General features: G+C 68.2%; 2 protein-coding genes across 2 annotated transcripts; one reads left to right on the forward strand and one right to left on the reverse strand.

The window, feature by feature from the left end:
- Positions 1 to 299: 299 nt before the first annotated feature.
- FKBP10 (FKBP prolyl isomerase 10) lies at positions 300 to 7,370 on the reverse strand. The gene is made up of 10 exons (XM_075523031.1): positions 6,916 to 7,370; positions 5,097 to 5,242; positions 4,580 to 4,769; positions 4,132 to 4,277; positions 3,831 to 4,020; positions 3,377 to 3,522; positions 2,850 to 3,039; positions 2,314 to 2,456; positions 1,984 to 2,147; positions 300 to 1,690 (listed from the first exon to the last, which is right to left on the reverse strand). Exons 1-10 carry the CDS (start codon positions 7,107 to 7,109, stop codon positions 1,505 to 1,507), a joined length of 1,695 nt encoding a protein of 564 aa, XP_075379146.1. The 5' UTR covers positions 7,110 to 7,370; the 3' UTR covers positions 300 to 1,504.
- Positions 7,371 to 8,906: 1,536 nt separating this feature from the next.
- Positions 8,907 to 13,391, forward strand: P3H4 (prolyl 3-hydroxylase family member 4 (inactive)). The gene is made up of 8 exons (XM_075523032.1): positions 8,907 to 9,442; positions 10,907 to 11,056; positions 11,323 to 11,494; positions 11,581 to 11,709; positions 11,816 to 11,961; positions 12,045 to 12,128; positions 12,342 to 12,483; positions 12,574 to 13,391. The coding sequence occupies exons 1-8, from the start codon at positions 8,966 to 8,968 to the stop codon at positions 12,585 to 12,587; spliced, it is 1,314 nt and encodes a 437-aa protein (XP_075379147.1). The 5' UTR covers positions 8,907 to 8,965; the 3' UTR covers positions 12,588 to 13,391.
- The last annotated feature ends 2,676 nt before the right edge of the window (positions 13,392 to 16,067 follow it).

Here is a 16,067-nt window from a genome sequence, read left to right on the forward strand (position 1 = left end):
TCTCCTCCCCGGGGCTGGCGCTGGCAGCTGCATCTCTGCTCCCCGGCTCCAGGTCATCCCCATCCCCGCCGGAGCCTGCCGGCCCTCACCGGGACTGGAGCTGAGGCACAGCCCGTCCTTGCTGGAGGATCCCAGCAGCAGAGTTTTGGTTTCTCTCTCTCCTGCCCGACCCAGCGGGTGCTGGAGTCTGAAATCCCCCCGGGCACCGCGCTCCCAGGGCCGGGCGAGGCTTTTCTCCGCGCCGCTGCCCGGACACGCAGGAATGTTTCACGGCAAAGTAACCTGACACAAAGGCAAGCTCCTTGGAAACCAGTAGAAATGATTTATTTGGTGCAAGGTAAAAGTCATCGTTGGAGGGGTTCGCTCTGACCCTTTGCACTGTTCTGTTCTTGCGTTTCTTTTATCTCCATCTGCAAGACACCCTGGGCAAAAGCTTGTAGAGCCGGTGGGAGGCGATGGAGCCGTGCTGGTCCTAACTGGCAAACCTGAGAGCACCCAGTTAATTAGCTGCATTTAGGCATCAAAATAAAATGGGGCTGATTTTTCCCAATCGCTGAGGGCTGTCGCTGTGGGGCGGGGAGGATGCGGATGGAGACGATGCTGCTCCCTGAGGGCCTGGGTGGCAGAGGCTTTCTGTTTTCCTTCTCCCAGCTGATGAGGGCTTTGACAGGTCCCATCCCCGCTGTCTCGGGGGGCCCAGGCTTTCTGGAACGGCGGATCCGTGTGGGACACCTGGGTTTTGCCCTGGGAACCTGAGCCCCCTCCAGCCTCTCGTCCCGGGGAGGATGGCAGCGGGGAGCAGAGGCTGTGCCAGCAGCAGGGACCCCCATGAAAGGCTTCTCTTTATTTCTCCTCTCCTTTAAAGAATTTTATATGTGTATATATAAAAAAAAACCAAACCAAAACAAACCCAACCCTAAACTACGAAATGCTGCGGTAGAAGTGGAGGGGAAGCCCCCCTCCTGCCTGCCCCAGGAGGCAGCGCGGGCAGGCAAGGCGGCTGGAGGGACGTGCAGTCGCTGGCTGAGGACGAAGGGGCTCGGGGAGGGGACGCCGCTGCCCCAGCCCTGCCGTGGGGAGCCGAGAGCAGGGGGTCAAAGCGGGGTTTGGCAGCAGAGCGGGGCAGGGCAGGGCTCCAGGGTCTGGCCCTGGCATCCTTGGTCCCGCTCCACGGCAGAGGTATCGTCTGCAGAGCCAGGGAGCACGGGGGGACGGGCAGTGCGAGGAAACGCGGGCGCTGCCGTCCCTGTGGGGTACCGAGGCTCCTAAGAACGTGGGTGCTTCCCGCCTTCTTGCCTGGGTTTATTAGCTGGGGGTTGGTGAGTTTTCCTGCCCAGGAGGAACACATCAAAAAACCCTCAGTTAAGTAATAGGGTAAAAAAAACCAAATCAAAATATGCCCCACCACAGGGCTGGGGAGGGGCAGGGGCAGATTCCCGGGGTGGCTTCCCGGGGCGGCCGGTGGGGATGAGTCCTGTCTCCAGGGGAGAGTGAGGTCCGCTCCTCAGAGCTCCTCGTGGATCTTCTCCTGGTCCTCATCCGACTTCAGCTTCAGCTCCTCGGAGGTGATCTTCCCATCCTGGTTGCGGTCCTGGTTCCTGAACATGTCGGCGATGACTTTCTCCGGGTCGGAGCTGGGCATGAGGCGGCCTTTCCCTTCTGCCACCTGGGTCTTGATGAAGGTGGAGAACTGCAGCGGGGAGAGGAGGGAGATGCCGCTTTGCTCCGTGCAGCCGGCACTGGGCACGGCAGGGAGCACCACGGCCCGTGCCTCGGTGTCCCTGCCCGGTCGCAGCCCTGCCCGCATCCAGCAGCGATGCTCTGGGCTGGCGTCTCTTTTCTGCACAGCTCTTCAGGCTCCCGAGTGCCCGGGGACAGCACTGCCCTCCGGGCGCTGCTCCCCGGGGTGGGGTCCTCTGCACCCCCGTTTCCTCCCGCACCCCATAATCCTGTGGTCTGGCGGCATTCGGGGCCCTCGCTCACCTCCTCAGCAGGGATCTCCCCATCCTTGTTCAGGTCCATCTGCTCGTAGAGGTTCGCCGGCGGCTCCCCGTGCCAGATGAAGAGGTAGCCCTCGGGCACCCCCTCCTCCATGGAGATCAGCTCCACCTCGAAGCGCAGCACGGCGCTGCCGGGCACCCCCCGAGCTGAAAAAGCAAGCGAAGGCTGCTGCACCAGCGAAGCGCCGGCCCCTGATGGGCAAAAGCCTGCCGGCCCCCAGCCGGGGCCAGGGGGTGAAGGAGCCCGGCAGCAGTTCAGCAAGGCAGAACCCCCCCTTTGCATTGCGCGGGCGGCCGCACGCCGCTCCCCTACCTCCGCTCTCCCCGTGGCCCAGGTGGGGGGGGACGATGAGCACCCGCCTCTCCCCCGCGCACATGTTGAGGAGGCCACTGTTCAGGCCCTCGATCACCTTGTTGGCCCCCAGAGTCACCTCCTGGGGCTTCTCGTAGTCGTGGCTGCAGGAGGCAGAGAAAAGACCACGCGGCTGAGAGAGCCCCTCGGACCCGGTGAGCAGCCCCGCCACGCCCCAAAATCCCGTGTCCTCCATCCCACCGTGCCCCCAAATCCTGTGCCCTCCATCCTGCCGTGGCCTGAAGTCCCACACCCTCCGCTCTACCACCCCAAAACCCTGCACCATCCGCCCCACTGTGCCCCAAAATCCTCCACCCTGTGCACCCTCCACCCTGCAGCAAAACCCCTGCTGCCCCACGGCCACACGGCCAGCGCTCCGGTGCTGCCCGTCGCAAAGAGCCGATGCTCCCAGTGCTGCTCCAGTGCCCGTCCGCCCCCAGCCCTGCCCGGCTCAGCGCCTGCCGGGAGTGGGCCCTGGGAAGGAAAGGAGCACGCACGAGGAGAAGAGCTTGGTGCCGTCCAGCAACGAGCAGTTGTAGTGGTAGCGGATGAAGTCTCTGTCGCGGGTGGTGACGTTGCAGCCCTCGGGCCGGTACACAGTCTCGATCTCCACCGGGTCCGCGGGGTTGTGGAAGTCAATGACGTGGACATCGAAGATGAGCACAGCTGAGCCGGGAATTTTGTCCCCTGGAAGAGGAGCACGAGGAGAGCTGCTGGGAGAGCTGCTGGAGTGCCGTGGGGCCGGTAAAGCCTTTCCCTGCTTTTTCCCATGCCCTGTGGCGTGTCCGTCCCTCAGAGCCCTGGCTCTGCATGTGTTGGCATCAGCCTCTCTCCTGCCCGCTACGCGCCCTCCCAGCGCCCTGGGGATGGAGGTGGCCCCTGGGGTGAGGAGCTGGTCCCGCCTGGCCAGCGCTTTCCTGATGACAGACCCTCGGCGTGCCGGCGCGCAGGGCTGCAGGAGGGGGTGCCGCAGCCCAGAGCTGCACCGTGCAGGCACGCCGGACCCCGCGGGGCTGCCCTTTACCTGCTCCGTTCTCCCCGTAGGCCAGGTGTGGGGGGACGACCACCCGCCGCCTCTCTCCCATGCAGACCCCTTGCAGGCCCTGGTCCATGCCGGGGATGATGTAGCCCTTCCCGATGTAGGTGTTGTAGGTGTGATTGCGGGAGTAGCTGCAGGGAGAGAAGCCCCCGGTGCCGTTACGCAGAAGAGCCTGGCCCATCAACCCCCCCCCCTCACCCCTGCACCCCAACCCGCACCCCTCCTTCCCAGCCTCTGCCCTGCTCCCCCAGGAGCCAAACCTTGCTCCTAGGGATGCAGCAAACAGGTATTGTCTTTTTTAGCCTGCTTCGTGCCCGTTACTACTCTCTCCTCCACCTTCTGCCCCAATTCTCCACCCTCTCCTTGCAGCCCGCTGCTGAGCGTGGGGTGGGAGAGGACATCGGGGCATCTCCCCACTCAGCCGCTTCCCTCCCCGCACCTGGAGTCGAAGAGCGTCCCGTCCATGAGCGTGCCGTTGTAGTGGTAGCGGACAAAGTCCCCAGTCACAGCCCTGCGCTTGCAGGACTCCGGCACCTCAAGGTACTCCAGGAAGACGCCGTCCTTGGGGTTGTGGAAGTCCACCAGCAGCACGCTGAACACCAGCGAGGCCTGCGGTGGGATCACGGTCCCTGGGGAGGGAACACGGGTCAGCCCAGACACGGGTCCTGATGCACCGCGGGGGGCTCTGAGCAGAGCTGGGCAGGAAGGGGCCGGGTGCAACGGGGCGATGCCCAACTCACCGTAGCCCTTCTCCCCGTAGGCAAGGAACGGGGGGATGATGATGCTCCTCTTCTCCCCGGCGCACATGCCCAGCAGCCCCTGGTCCATGCCCTTGATCAGCCAGCCGGTGCCCACGTAGGTGTCGTAGGTGCTGTCCTTGCTGTAGCTGGTGGGGAGGAATGAGGCGGGGGATGGCTCCGGGGCCACGCCAGCCCCCCCCGGTGCCGCACGGGAGGCTGGTTTGGGGATCACGAAGCTGCACCGGCCCTGCTGGGGTGCAGGGAGGGAGAGCACGGGGGGAGGCTGCTCTGACTGGGGTGCAGCATGGGCCCCCATGTCCTGCCCCAGGCCAGTGTCTCCTGGTCCCTGCCACCCCCAGTGCCCCCAGCCCCAAGGCAGGGGGTGCACCTGAGCTCCAGTGCCCTGCACCCCAAGGCGAGGGTGCGTCCCAGCGCCGGTGCCCCGTACCTGGAGTCGAAGGGGGTGCCATCCAGCAGCGTGCCGTTGTAGTGGTACCGCACGAAGTCCGAGTTCTCCACTGTGCGGTTGCAGTGCTCCGGTTTGGAGAGAGTGGTGATCTGCAGCTTGTCATTCTTGTTCCAGATGTCCAGCATGACGACGTCGAAGTACAAGGTGGCATCTGGGGGGATCAGCCCCGCTAAAGGGGCAGCAGCGAGGACAGAGCACCTTAGGTGGGACCAGCGCCAAGCCCAGGCAAGCCAAGGGCTCTGTCCCCTAAAGCCCTCCCGAGCCCGCAGCTGCCTGGGGCTGCTGGCCACACGTGCCAGCCCCCGGGAAAGCAGCAGAGCCCGGGGCAGGCAGGAGCCCTCATTCCCGGGGAAGCCCTGCTTAGGCACCGCTTGCCCTAGCAATGGAGCCACCCTTCGCCAGCACCGGCCAGCCAGGCACCGGACCTCCGTCCCTGCTAATGTCGGCCCCGGGGGGCCTTCTCCCTCCGTCCCCCCGCCGTGCCACGGCCCCTTACCCACGCCGATGCTGCCGTAGCCCAGGTGGGGGGGCACGATGAGGTGACGCCGCTCATTCACGCACATGCCCTGCAGGCCCCGATCCATGCCAGTGATCAGCCGCCCGACGCCCACCACACCGGCCACCGTGGCCCCTCGGTCGTAGCTGGGGTGAAGGGACAGACCCGTCAGTGGCGTGCGGGCAAAGGGTGAAGCCCCCAAAGCCGCTGGTGCTGGGGGTGCCCAATGCCAGCGCCGAGGGCTCGGGGTGGATCCGGAGCCACACCATAAACCCTGCGAACACCGAGGAACGGCGTGGGGCTCCTGGGTGCCCGCCTGCTGTGGGAGCAGAGCGGGGGGACAGGGCTGTCCCCTCCCCGGGGGTGTGGGTGACCCAGCGCAGCCAGCGGGTCCCTGTGCTGCAGGCAGAGCCCACAGCTCCCCCCTGCAGCAAACAGACACTGGTCCTGATGGGACTGATCCTGCACTGCCGGGGGTGGAGCTGCCTCCCACGGCACCGGTCAGGGCTCTGGCGTGACCCTGCACGCCCAGCACCCTTGGACGCAGGGGAATGCGGATCCGGCCCTCTGGGTGCAAAGGAGGCGGGTGATGCTTTCAGTTGGGACCCAACCCATCAATGCCCTCCCCAGATCTCACCCGGCGAGCTGGGCTGGAGGCCGGCAGCTCCCGGGCTTTCTGCTGCTTCCAAATCATTTCGCTTATGGCACATTTGGAGCTTTATGCAGCAAGGAGGAAAGAAAACGTCCCAGGCCTCATTTTTAAACTGCAAATTTGTTTTTATTTTTAAATCTTAAAATACTCCAAGAAGCAACTGGGGCCATTTCAGACAAATTGAAATCCTTCATCCCCTTTAATGTGCAGCTGATGCTTTCTCCCGGCAGCACGCTGCAGTCGTCAGGACAAGGAATTATTTTAGCAGCGAGGGTCCCCAGGCTCCCACTGCGTCTGGGGCTCGCGGCAGCGGCAGCGCACGGCTCAGTTACTTTCTCCCCCATTCACGCTCACAAGAAAGATAAGACACATTTAACCGCAGCAGAATCCCTTTGCTTTCCAGGGCTGTAAAAACGCCCGAGTGGAAAGCTTTTGATCCTGCGCGGGGCTGGGGCTGAGCCCCAGCACAGCCCAGTTTGTTTCTGTCCTTTCCCCGTGTGCCGGATTCTCCCCTGCTCGCAGGGGTGCAAATCAGGGCCTGCACCAACAGAAACGCCGATTTACAGCCAGCGTGAGCGGAGCAGGATCGATGCGCGGGCCGAGGAAAACTAAGACCAGCCAGAGCGAAGCCTCTTAGGGAACAAACGGGTTTCGCCGCTGCCACGTTTCAAAGTGCTTCAAGAGTTTTCCCTGCCTGTGCAGCACATGCAAATACACGTTCCTGAGTGCAGAACGTCTCGCTCGGGGCCAAATCCTGCCCGTGCCTGAGACGGGCTTCCCTGCGCCCGCGGCACCCCGAGCCGGGGCTCTGGAAGGGGGCCGCTGGAAAGGGGCCGGGAAGGGGCCGCAGGCCGGGGGGCGAGGGGCTGCGCTCGGCGCGGCCCCCGGGCTGACACGTGTACGGGGCCGCCCGGCCTCGCCCCCAGCACCCGCCGAAAGCCCTCCTGGGGGTCAGAGCTGCGGGGCCCGGGGGCTGGCCCCAGCAGGCAGCTGCCCGCTGGCCCCTCGCCTCGCCGCCCGCTGGCCCCTCGCCTCGCCGCCCGGTGGCCCGCGGGGATGCCACGGGGCGACACGCTCGCGGCTGGGGAGGGGGGCATGCAGGGGTCCCCTCCGCAGCACACGGCTGGCCGGGGCCGCACGCATTCGGTAAAGAGCCGCGGGCGATACCTGGAGTCAAACTTTTTGCCATCTTTAAAGGTCCCATTGTAGTGGTAGCGAATGAAATCCCCCATCTGGACTTCCCGCAGGCAGATTTTGGGGATATAGTATCTGTCTATCACCACGTCTTCCAGGGGGCCGGGGTCACCCAGCCCCAGGGCCCCCAGGATGCTCAGGAAGAGGACGAGGCTGCCCGGGGCCATGGCGCTGGGCGGCTGCAGCCGGCGGAGCGGCTCGGCTCGGCTCGGCTCGGCTCGGCTCGGCTCGGCCCGGCCCGGGGGGGGAAGGCGGGGCCGGGGCCGGCCCGGCCGCCCCTTCCCGCGGAGGCGGCCCAGCCCCGGCCCGGCTGCAATTCCTGTCCACGTGGAGCCCGGCCCTGCCGCATCGGCCCCGCTCCCCGCGGGTCGCCCCGTGGCATCGCCGGGGCAACTCCCCCCCGCCGGCGGCAGCGGGGCCGGGCGGGAGAAGCGGGCGCGGCAAAGCCCCGCGGCAGGAGCGTTTCTGGGTTTTTTTTTTTTATTCTCCCCCCCCCCCCCCCCCCCCCCCCCCCCAAGGAAGAAGCTGCAGGGAGCTGCCGGGAAGCCAGTTTGTGCAGCTGGAGGTCCCATCCCGGCCCCGCTCGCCCCGGGTCCTAGCGCTGGTGCGCGCCGCCCGGCAGCCTCTTCCCGGCCGCGGCCGGGGTCACCGCTCCCGCGGCCGAAGATGCCGCTGCTGGGCCCCGAGCAGTTCGGCAGAGTAAATACAAGGAATTCGGTGTTTTAATAACATCGACCGCTCTTCACTCTGCTGCTGACAGATCTTTTACTGAATGGCGATGATTAAAAATGGGAAACTCTAACAGTCTTTCCCAGGTAGGAGTGCGTGTGCGTGCACTACCCAGCGGTCTTGCACGCCGGGTAAACGACCTCGCACTTATGGGATAACAGGAGCAGCATCAAATGCACACGCACATGTTGCCCGCACATCCCCGCTCCCCCAAACCCATCGGCAAGAGCCTGGCACCCCGTGGTAAGAGCCCTTGGCAAGTCCCAGGTGGGAAATACGACAGGCCATATAAACCCGAACCAAAACCCAGCGTCTCCCAGGCACAGCGGTACTGGTGAGGGCAAAAGCTCAAGCAAAGCGCGATGGGCTCCCCCGAGCCCAGCCCGGGGTGCTCTGCAGCACCGCGCTGGGGCTGAGCCACCTCGGCACCGCCCGGAGTAGCTCGGGGGGACTCGGGGCTCTCCCCACGGCACAGCGGGGTCAGGGCCTGACTCTGGGCAAGCGAGCGCCTAGGGACGGTGGCAGCCCAGCCTGCGAGCTATCCAGCTGCTCGTTCGCAGGGAGCTGCTGGGCACTGCTAACGGCCTCCGCTCCGCAGGAAGAACCCTCAGCAGCGTCTGGCTCCTGCCCCGCGCTGTGACGTCCACCAGTGCCACTGTCCAGCCGGCATCAAAGCGCTGCGCTTGGGCCGGGGCCAGCGTGGCCGTGCCGAGGCCTGGCGCGGTGCAGCCCTGGGGCCCGGGATCTGGCACGGCGCAGGGCGTGCGGCCTCCGGCTTGGCACCAGCCAGCAGCGAAACCGGCTCTGGGCGCAGCCGGGCCGGGGGGTCCGGCCGGCTGCCCGGGGCAGCGCAGGGTGGCACCGAGCGCACCCCGGAGCGCCCCGGGGGCTGCGGCACAGGGCGCACCCCGGCACCCCGCTCTGCGGCGCGCAGCGCCGAGCACCGCCCCGGGGCCGCGCAGCGCCGAGCGCACCCTCCGGCACCCGCAGCGCGGGGCGCACCCTGGGAGCGCGGGGCGCGGAGTGACTCCCCGCAGCGTGGGGCACCGAGCCCGCCGCGGGGAGGGCAGGGGCGGGCGCAGCGCTGCGCACCCCCTCCCCGGGAGCGCGCCGCGGAGCGCGCAGCACCGAGCACCCCCCCCGAGCGCAGAGCCGCGGGCGCCGCGCCAGCCGCGCAGAGCCGCACTAAGACCCTGCGCGCCCGCCGCGCACCGCCCCTTCCCCGCCGCCCGCCCCCTGCGCGGAGCGGTGCGCGGCGCTGCGCGGGCAGTGCGCGGCGACGGCGGCGGCGGGGATGGGCGGCGCGGCGCCGGCGCTGCTGCTGCTGCTGGCGGCGGGGCTGTGCGCGGCGCAGTACGAGGAGTACAGCGTGCGCGGATTCCCCGCGGCCGCGCTGGAGCCGCTGCAGCGCGCCTACGCGCGGGCGCTGGCGCAGTACGCGGAGGCGCAGTGGGCGGAGAGCGCCCGGGCGCTGGAGGCCAGCCTGCGCCTGCACCGCCTGCTGCGCGACAGCGAGGCGCACTGCCACCGCCGCTGCGCCGCGCCCGCGGAGGGGGACCCCGCGGAGGAGCCCCCCGCGGAGGGGGACCCCGCGGCGTGGGAGTGGGAGCGGGAGATGCAGCTCTTCGGGCGGCTGCTGCGCCGCGCCGGCTGCCTGCGCGCCTGCAAGCGCGACCTGCCCGTCTTCCAGCTGCGCTACCCCCCCGCGCAAACGCTGCGCGACTTCCAGCGCCGCCTGCCCTACCAGTACCTGCACTACGCGCTCTTCAAGGTGAGGCGGCGCGGCGCCCCGCGGGCGCGCAAATGCCGCGCAACGTGGCTCGTGGCGGGGGGTGGGAGCGAGGGGCTCCCCCGGGCTGGGGGCGGCGGGCGCCCTGCGCCTCCGCCCTGCACCGCTCTGGTCTGCGCCTCCTCTGCTACCCTGCGCCCCTCCGCCCTCCCCCCCATCGGGCACACCCCCAGCCCGCCCCTAATCCTGCACCCCCGTGCTGCGCCCCTCATCCTGTGCCCCTCGTCCTCTGCCTCCTTTGCGACACCCCAGTCCTGCGTCCCCCCGTCCCGTGCCCCCATCCTACACCACCAGCCCGCACCCGCTGCTCTGCACCCCCTGCCCCCTGCTCCCCTCTATCCTGCGCCCCGCTGCCATGTGTTTTGCCGTCCTGCACCCCCCTTCCTGCACTCCCCGTCTGGCATCCCCCCGTCCCCGGCTCCTCCATCCTGCCTCTGCACCGTGGCACGTCAGCATCATCTGGGATGCATCAGGCAGGACGTGAGGGGTGCGCCTGGGGCTGGGGGCCCCTGTGGCTGTGTCCCCCCACCCTGCCTTGTGTTGCCCTGGTCCCCCGAGGTCCCCCTGGTCGGGCAGAGCGTTGCCTGGGGAGGGGGACGCAGGGGCTGCCCCGGCGGAGGGGCCCAAGCTGGCAGGTCTGGTGCCACCCTGATTGCTGCAGGACACGTGTCTGGATGCTCCATCAGGGAGAAGCGCTTGCTCGGGCTCACGGTGCAGATGTGGAGCGATGTTTTGTAAGGGATCGCCCCGAGGTGACCCTCCTTTGGCCGGAGCTGCTCTGGCAGGGGACGCTCCCCTCCCCAGGCACCGGTGCTGGTCGGGGTCCCGAGCCGCGCCGCTGGCCGGCTGCCGGTGCGGATGCTGCTTTAGTGCTTAGCGCTGCTGCCCCGCTCACCTGGCAGTGGCGAGGGACAGCCTGGCCTAGATCTTTAATGCGTTTTCCTCTTGCTTGCTCTGGCCAAAACCCATTTCATGGACAGTTCGTTCATCCCCCCCAATCTCGCTCCCCTGAAGCTGCAACCCGAGAGCTCATAAAGCAGCAGGGGAGCGGGGGCAGCTTGCCCGGGCTGGTGCCAGTGCCCGAGGAGAGCAGATTGTGGATCAAGCCCATGCCACATGGAGCACTCCTGGCTGGACGTGGGGGCCGGCGAGGGGCTGAGCCCTCCCCGCTCCCGCTGTGGGCACGGAGGGGGAGGTTGGTGTGGCTGGGCACAGGCGGCTGCCGTGCATCGGCTGGATTTATCTGTGTTGTCCGTGGTCCCAGATCCTGTCCGTCCGTCACCGATTGGGCTCGGGGCTGGCACTGCGGGTGTTGGGCTGTCCCCTCCTGAGGACCAGCCTTCCGCCCAGCAGCCGCGGGGTCCGGCTGGGTGCTGAGCCCCCCGCAGCGTTGGCCCCAGCTGCCCCCACGGCAGCCTGCTGCACCGGCTCTTCCTCCCTCCCCAGTCAAATAAGATCGAGAAAGCGGTGTCCGCTGCCCACACCTTCCTGCAGAAGAACCCCAAGCATGAGATGACCTTGAAGTACCTGAACTATTACAGGACGATGCTGGACGTGGATGAATACCTGGTCGACCTGGAGGCCCAGCCCTACGAGGTGAGGAGGGGACGGGGCTGGGGCTCCCCAGGGCTCGGTGCATGCCTGGCTGCCAAAGCCTGGTCCTGCCAAACCCTGAGGGAAGCGGCTCTCCCTCGCCGAGTCCTGGTTGCTCACCTCCTGTCCCCAAAAGAGCATCTCTGTGGGGCCCACTCTGGGAACAGAGCTGCCTCGGGGAGAGCGGGGCAGGTCGGTGCTGCTGGCGGGCAGAGCCGGGCTGCGGTGCCCGGCCGGGAGGTGAGCGGTGCCCGCTTGGTCCCCGGCAGCCGATATTTGTGCGGTCAGTGAAACTGTACAACAACGGGGATTTCCGGAGCAGCGCGGCCGACATGGAGCAGGCGCTGGCTGAGTACTACAAGGCGTACGAGAACTGCCTGGCCAGCTGCGAGGGTGCCTACGAGCTGCAGGAGTTCAAGGACTTCTACCCCGCCATCGCAGGTGACCGGGCAGGGGGCCGGGGGCCGGCAGGCTCGTGGCGGGGGGCCGGGGGCCAATGGGGCACAGCGCCTGACGCCTCTCCCCAGACCACTTTGTGAGCGTGCTGCAGTGCAAGGTGGACTGCGAGACCGAGCTTACCCCCAACGTGGGCGGCTACTTCGTGGAGAAGTTCGTGGCCACCATGTACCACTACCTGCAGTTTGCCTACTACAAGCGTGAGTGCTGGCGGGAGTGGGGGGCCGTGCCCCTGGGGCACCCTGGGGTGCTGCGGGCCCCTGGGCGGGGTGTCGCCCCCGCATCACCTGGCGCTGCTCCCCGCAGTGAACGATGTGCGGGACGCGGTGCGCAGCGTCTCTAGCTACATGCTCTTCGACCCGGGCGACGCCGTGATGCAGCAGAACCTGGTCTATTATCGCTTCCACCGCGAGCGCTGGCGCCTGCAGGAGGAGGACTTCGAGCCCCGGCCGGTGAGGACCCCCCAGCCCCCTGTCCCACGGCTCTGCCGGCAGCGGAGGGGCTGACACGGCCCCTGCTCCCTCCCCGTGCCCAGGAAGCCGTGCGCTACCACAACCGGACGGCCGCCCAGAAGAAGATGCTGGACTTCGCCAGGCAGTACCTGCAGGCTGACGATGAGGTAAAGGGTGGCCCCAGCACGGGGCACAGCCGGGTGCTTTTGGGGGTGCTGGGGTGGTGCGGGTGGGTGCTGTGGATACCCCGGGGCAGGGCCCTTCCTCGGCCAGGGGGTCCAACCCCCAAACCAGCCCTGGAGAAGAGGCCGAGGCTCGGGGAGGAGCTGCAGACCGGGCTGCTGAGCCCCGCTGCCTCCTCCTGCCGTCCCGTGCTGCAGATGGAGGTGGACAGCGGCGAGGGGCTGGAGGCACAGGACCTGCCCTCCGACGGCGAGTTCGAGGGTGAAGGCGACTACGAGGAGGGCTTCTTCGCAGAGTGGTGGCAGGAGCCCAAGACCAAGGGGGACAAAGCCGACCAAGGTTCCTGACGCCGGGGCTGGGGGCTGTGCCGCGGGGCGGGGGGCGGCTGCTGCCGGTGCCCCGGTGCCATTGAGCCCTCCTTGTTTGCAGAGACCCTGCGATGAGCCAGGCGAAGGGGGGCCTGGCCCCGGCGGAGCTGGACGGCGGTGGCCCTGCGACACCATCCTGGGGACGCCGGGCTTCAGGCTCCTGCCAGCGGCTGTGCAGAAGCTCGGGCTCGTGGGGAAGGGCTGATCCTGCCCGGTGCCCTGCGGCAGGGCTGCCTTTGCCATCTGGACATCTGCTGCCCTGAGCGCAGCCCGATTCCCGTCGGTGGAGCACCGGCACTGCCTTCCTGCCCGGGAGCTCGCCCCGGGCCACCCCTGTCCCCGATGTCCCCAGGAGCCCTGGCCAGCGGCGGTGCCCCGCAGCACTGGGGTTTACTGTGTCCCTCGGCTCCTCCCCAGGAGCTGCGGATGGTGCGCCAGGACCGACCCCCGTGTTGTCTTGAGGGGTTCGGGGGGCTGCCCCTGCTCTGGGAGCGATGCATGGTGCTGCCGGAGCCAGGCGTGCGTGCCAGTCCTACCCCTCCTCGGAGCTCCCCCCTCCTCGGAGCTCCCCCGGGCGCCTGCCCCGGTGCCTCCAGCGTCCCAGCCCACCCCCAGCCCCCAGAGCCCGGGGTCCCTTCGGAGCCCACGGCCTGGTGCTACAAGGGGGCTCCCGGTGTGCCGGCGTCCCCGTGCCGCCGCGTGGCTGCAGCCTGGCGAGGCTGCGTCACCCGTGCCCTGCGTGTGCCTTGAATTTTCGCCACACCAGCCCTCTGTAGCCTTAAGCTCCATTAATTTAATACTTCCCAACTTGCACAGTTGCTTTTTTTTTATATATTTACTGGTGCAGGACTTTTAATAAAATCTGGACCGGTCTTTTCACGGCTGCCTCCACCTCGGCTCCCTGGGGCTGGGGTGTGCTGCTGCCGTGGGAGCTGGGAGCTCAGGGTGGGAGAAGCCCTTGCCATGGGAGGGGGAGGGACGGGTTGGGGGGCTGGATGCCCCCATAAAGTGGGGGAGACCCCACAGGGGGGCCGGGAGGGGCTTGTGGAGCTGGGGAACCTTGGGGGCCATGAGAGCAGCCAGGCTCTTGTGGGGTTGGGGGGTCCCTGAGGGGGGCACGACCACACTGGGACCCTTACGGGGATGTGTGACCCCGCTTTGTGCAGGGGAGGCTGCCAGCTGGCGTGGGGGGGGTGGGGGGCAGCATGTCACCCCCGTACGGGTGTTTGGGGTGCGATGTGCATCACCTGCTGGTTGTTCTGCGGGGGTGCATCACGCTGACACTGGTCCTTGCGGGGTGCATCATCCTGCTGCTGGTCCGGAGGGTGCAGCCTGCGTCCCCCGATGCTGGGCCGGGGCAGCAGGGTGGGACGACCCCCCCTCCCGCCGGCATGAGGGCATCGTGGAGCCCCTTTCGGAGGTCGCCGTTGCTGCTGACAAGCCCAGGCCTGCGCTGGGCACGGGGCTCGGGCAGCGTGCGGCCGCCGCGCTCCTCCCTGCTGCGCCGGGGCCGTTCCTGCTCCCCGTGGAAGTTGGCTGCGAGGACTGAAACCGAGAGGCTGAATCACGGCATTCGCCCCGGGGGAGGGAAGGGAAGGGAAGGGACGGAAGGGGGTGGCGGGGAGGCTGCCAGCACCCCACCCTGCCCTGCTCTGGAGCTGCCACTTACCAGGGCTTTCCCAGCTCTGCCCTCCCTGCACAGGGCTGGGCACCGGGACGGGGGACGGGGCTGAGCCCCCAGACCCACAGCCAGGGCTCGGGGCTCAGCTAAGGAGAGGCAGCGCTGGCGGCGGGAGCAGCCCGTTGCACCCCTGCGCAGGGCAGGGCTGTCCCGTCCCTCGGGAGGAGCGGGGTTTGTCACCGATGGGTCACGGCCACCCTCGGGAGGGGAGCGCCAGCCCAGCGGGGTGCGGCCGGCGGCACTCGCAACCAGATCAGCGGGAAGCGCTCAGCCCAGCACGCTGGCGTCGCGGCCCGGGGGGCAAAGGCTTGTTTATCATCCCAGCAACCGGGCGAAGGTGGCACAGGGCCCACGGGGCCTCCGCCCTGCTCCGATGCGCGTCTGGGCACGGTGGCCCCTTGCCAGCCCCAAACTCACCTTGGGGCACACGGCTCCTTGCTCCCACTCCTCTGCCCGTGCCGGGCAAAGCCCCGGGCCGGGGTCCCCATGATCCCCTCGCTGCTCCCACCGCAGCAGCTGGGTGCAGAGGTGCTGGCTGGGTCCGGCACGCCTGGCAGCGGTGTGACCCCAGCAGTGGCCGGGGCTGCGAGCGTGGCCACTGTCCCCATGATGTGCAGGGCCGGCAGAGCCGGGCTGTGGGGGGTGCAGAGGTGGGATGCAGGGGCATGAGAAGGGATACGGAGATGGGATGCAGGGGGGGTAAGCCTGCAGGACTCTGTGGGCTTGATGAAGGCGTGCACTGCGCTTTCCTGACTCCCCTGACCTTGACCAAGAAGGAACATAAATGAGTTTTTTGCCCATCATCTCAGCTGTGCCGTGCCATGCCGTGCCATGCTGTGCCGTGCCATGTGCCCCTTTCCTCCTTGTGCTGCGAGGGCTCGTGCTGTGCTTCGGATCCCCCGCTCCGCACACAGCGATGAAATCCCATTTTCTTGCAGGGGTGTTTGAAGCTCCGTCTCTCGCCTCCCTCCAGAGCTGTGATTTCCCAACTGAGTCGGCGCCTGTAGCCAGATGGGGCAGAGGACTGTGCAGGGGCTGACGGCGGGGGGTGCAGGAGGTGTAGCCTCTCCCCCATCCCCAAATCCGGAGAGCACGAGGCCCAGGGATCCCCACCGAGGGCTGGGACGTGCCCTGGTGCCGGGCGCTCATTGGTGACTCGGGTGCTGAGTGACGGAGGCTTCGCCCAGGGCGAAGCGGGGAGCGGGTGAGCCGGGACGCGGCAGCAGCACCCGGCTGGACCAGTCTGGCCAGGGACGGAGGTGACGCAGGCCGCCGCCAGCCGCCCGAGCCCTTCCCCAGCGCCTCTTGCTGCCGCTGCTGGGCTCCTGCCTCGGTTTCCCCACCTGGGCGGCGTGGGGCCCCTTCCCGGGGCTGGGTGATGCTCCAGGGCCGGACCCGCTCCATCGGCTCCCTGCCCAGGCACCGATCGATGCAAACACCGTAAATGATGCAGGAGGCAGGGGGGGCCCACGCGGCGCCCACGGCGCGGCTGCACGGGGGGGCTCTGACCGCGGCCGGGCCGGGCCGGGGCAGGCGGGAGCGGGGAGGACAACGGGGGGCGGCAGGGCCGGGGGGCAGCCCCGAGCCCCCTGCCCACGCCCCCGCGGCTGCTCCCCTCCGGCCCCTCCCGGCCGGGTGCCGGCCGCAGAGCGATGCTGCAGCCCCCGCGGGACCGGGGTGTCTGCAGCCCACGGGCGACGCCGGAGGTGCGTGGGGACAGGCGGGCGCTGCCCGCGGGGACGCGCAGGGGTGAGGCCGTGGGGTGCCCGAGCTCCCTCGCAGGGGTCCCGGCACCCCACGCCTGCCCTGGGGGTCTTTGCACGCCACGTGCACACCCCGCCGTGGGAGGGGCCCCGCACCCCACGCCCCCCCCC

This window comes from Mycteria americana, chromosome 22 (assembly GCF_035582795.1).
Source record: "Mycteria americana isolate JAX WOST 10 ecotype Jacksonville Zoo and Gardens chromosome 22, USCA_MyAme_1.0, whole genome shotgun sequence".
Classification (NCBI taxonomy): Eukaryota; Metazoa; Chordata; class Aves; order Ciconiiformes; family Ciconiidae; genus Mycteria; species Mycteria americana.

Bases quoted from the DNA above. Each gene is read 5' to 3' on its own strand.
- FKBP10 (XM_075523031.1), bottom strand. From the start codon at position 7,109: ATGGCCCCGGGCAGCCTCGTCCTCTTCCTGAGCATCCTGGGGGCCCTG. The intron at 3,040-3,376 runs GTAAAGGGCAGC...CTCCTCTTCCAG, and splicing joins CTACGGGGAGAACGGAGCAG to GGGACAAAATTCCCGGCTCA. The intron at 2,148-2,313 runs GTAGGGGAGCGG...TTGCTTTTTCAG, and splicing joins GGGCCACGGGGAGAGCGGAG to CTCGGGGGGTGCCCGGCAGC.
- P3H4 (XM_075523032.1), top strand. From the start codon at position 8,966: ATGGGCGGCGCGGCGCCGGCGCTGCTGCTGCTGCTGGCGGCGGGGCTG. The intron at 11,495-11,580 runs GTGACCGGGCAG...GCCTCTCCCCAG, and splicing joins CTTCTACCCCGCCATCGCAG to ACCACTTTGTGAGCGTGCTG. The intron at 11,962-12,044 runs GTGAGGACCCCC...CCCCGTGCCCAG, and splicing joins AGGACTTCGAGCCCCGGCCG to GAAGCCGTGCGCTACCACAA.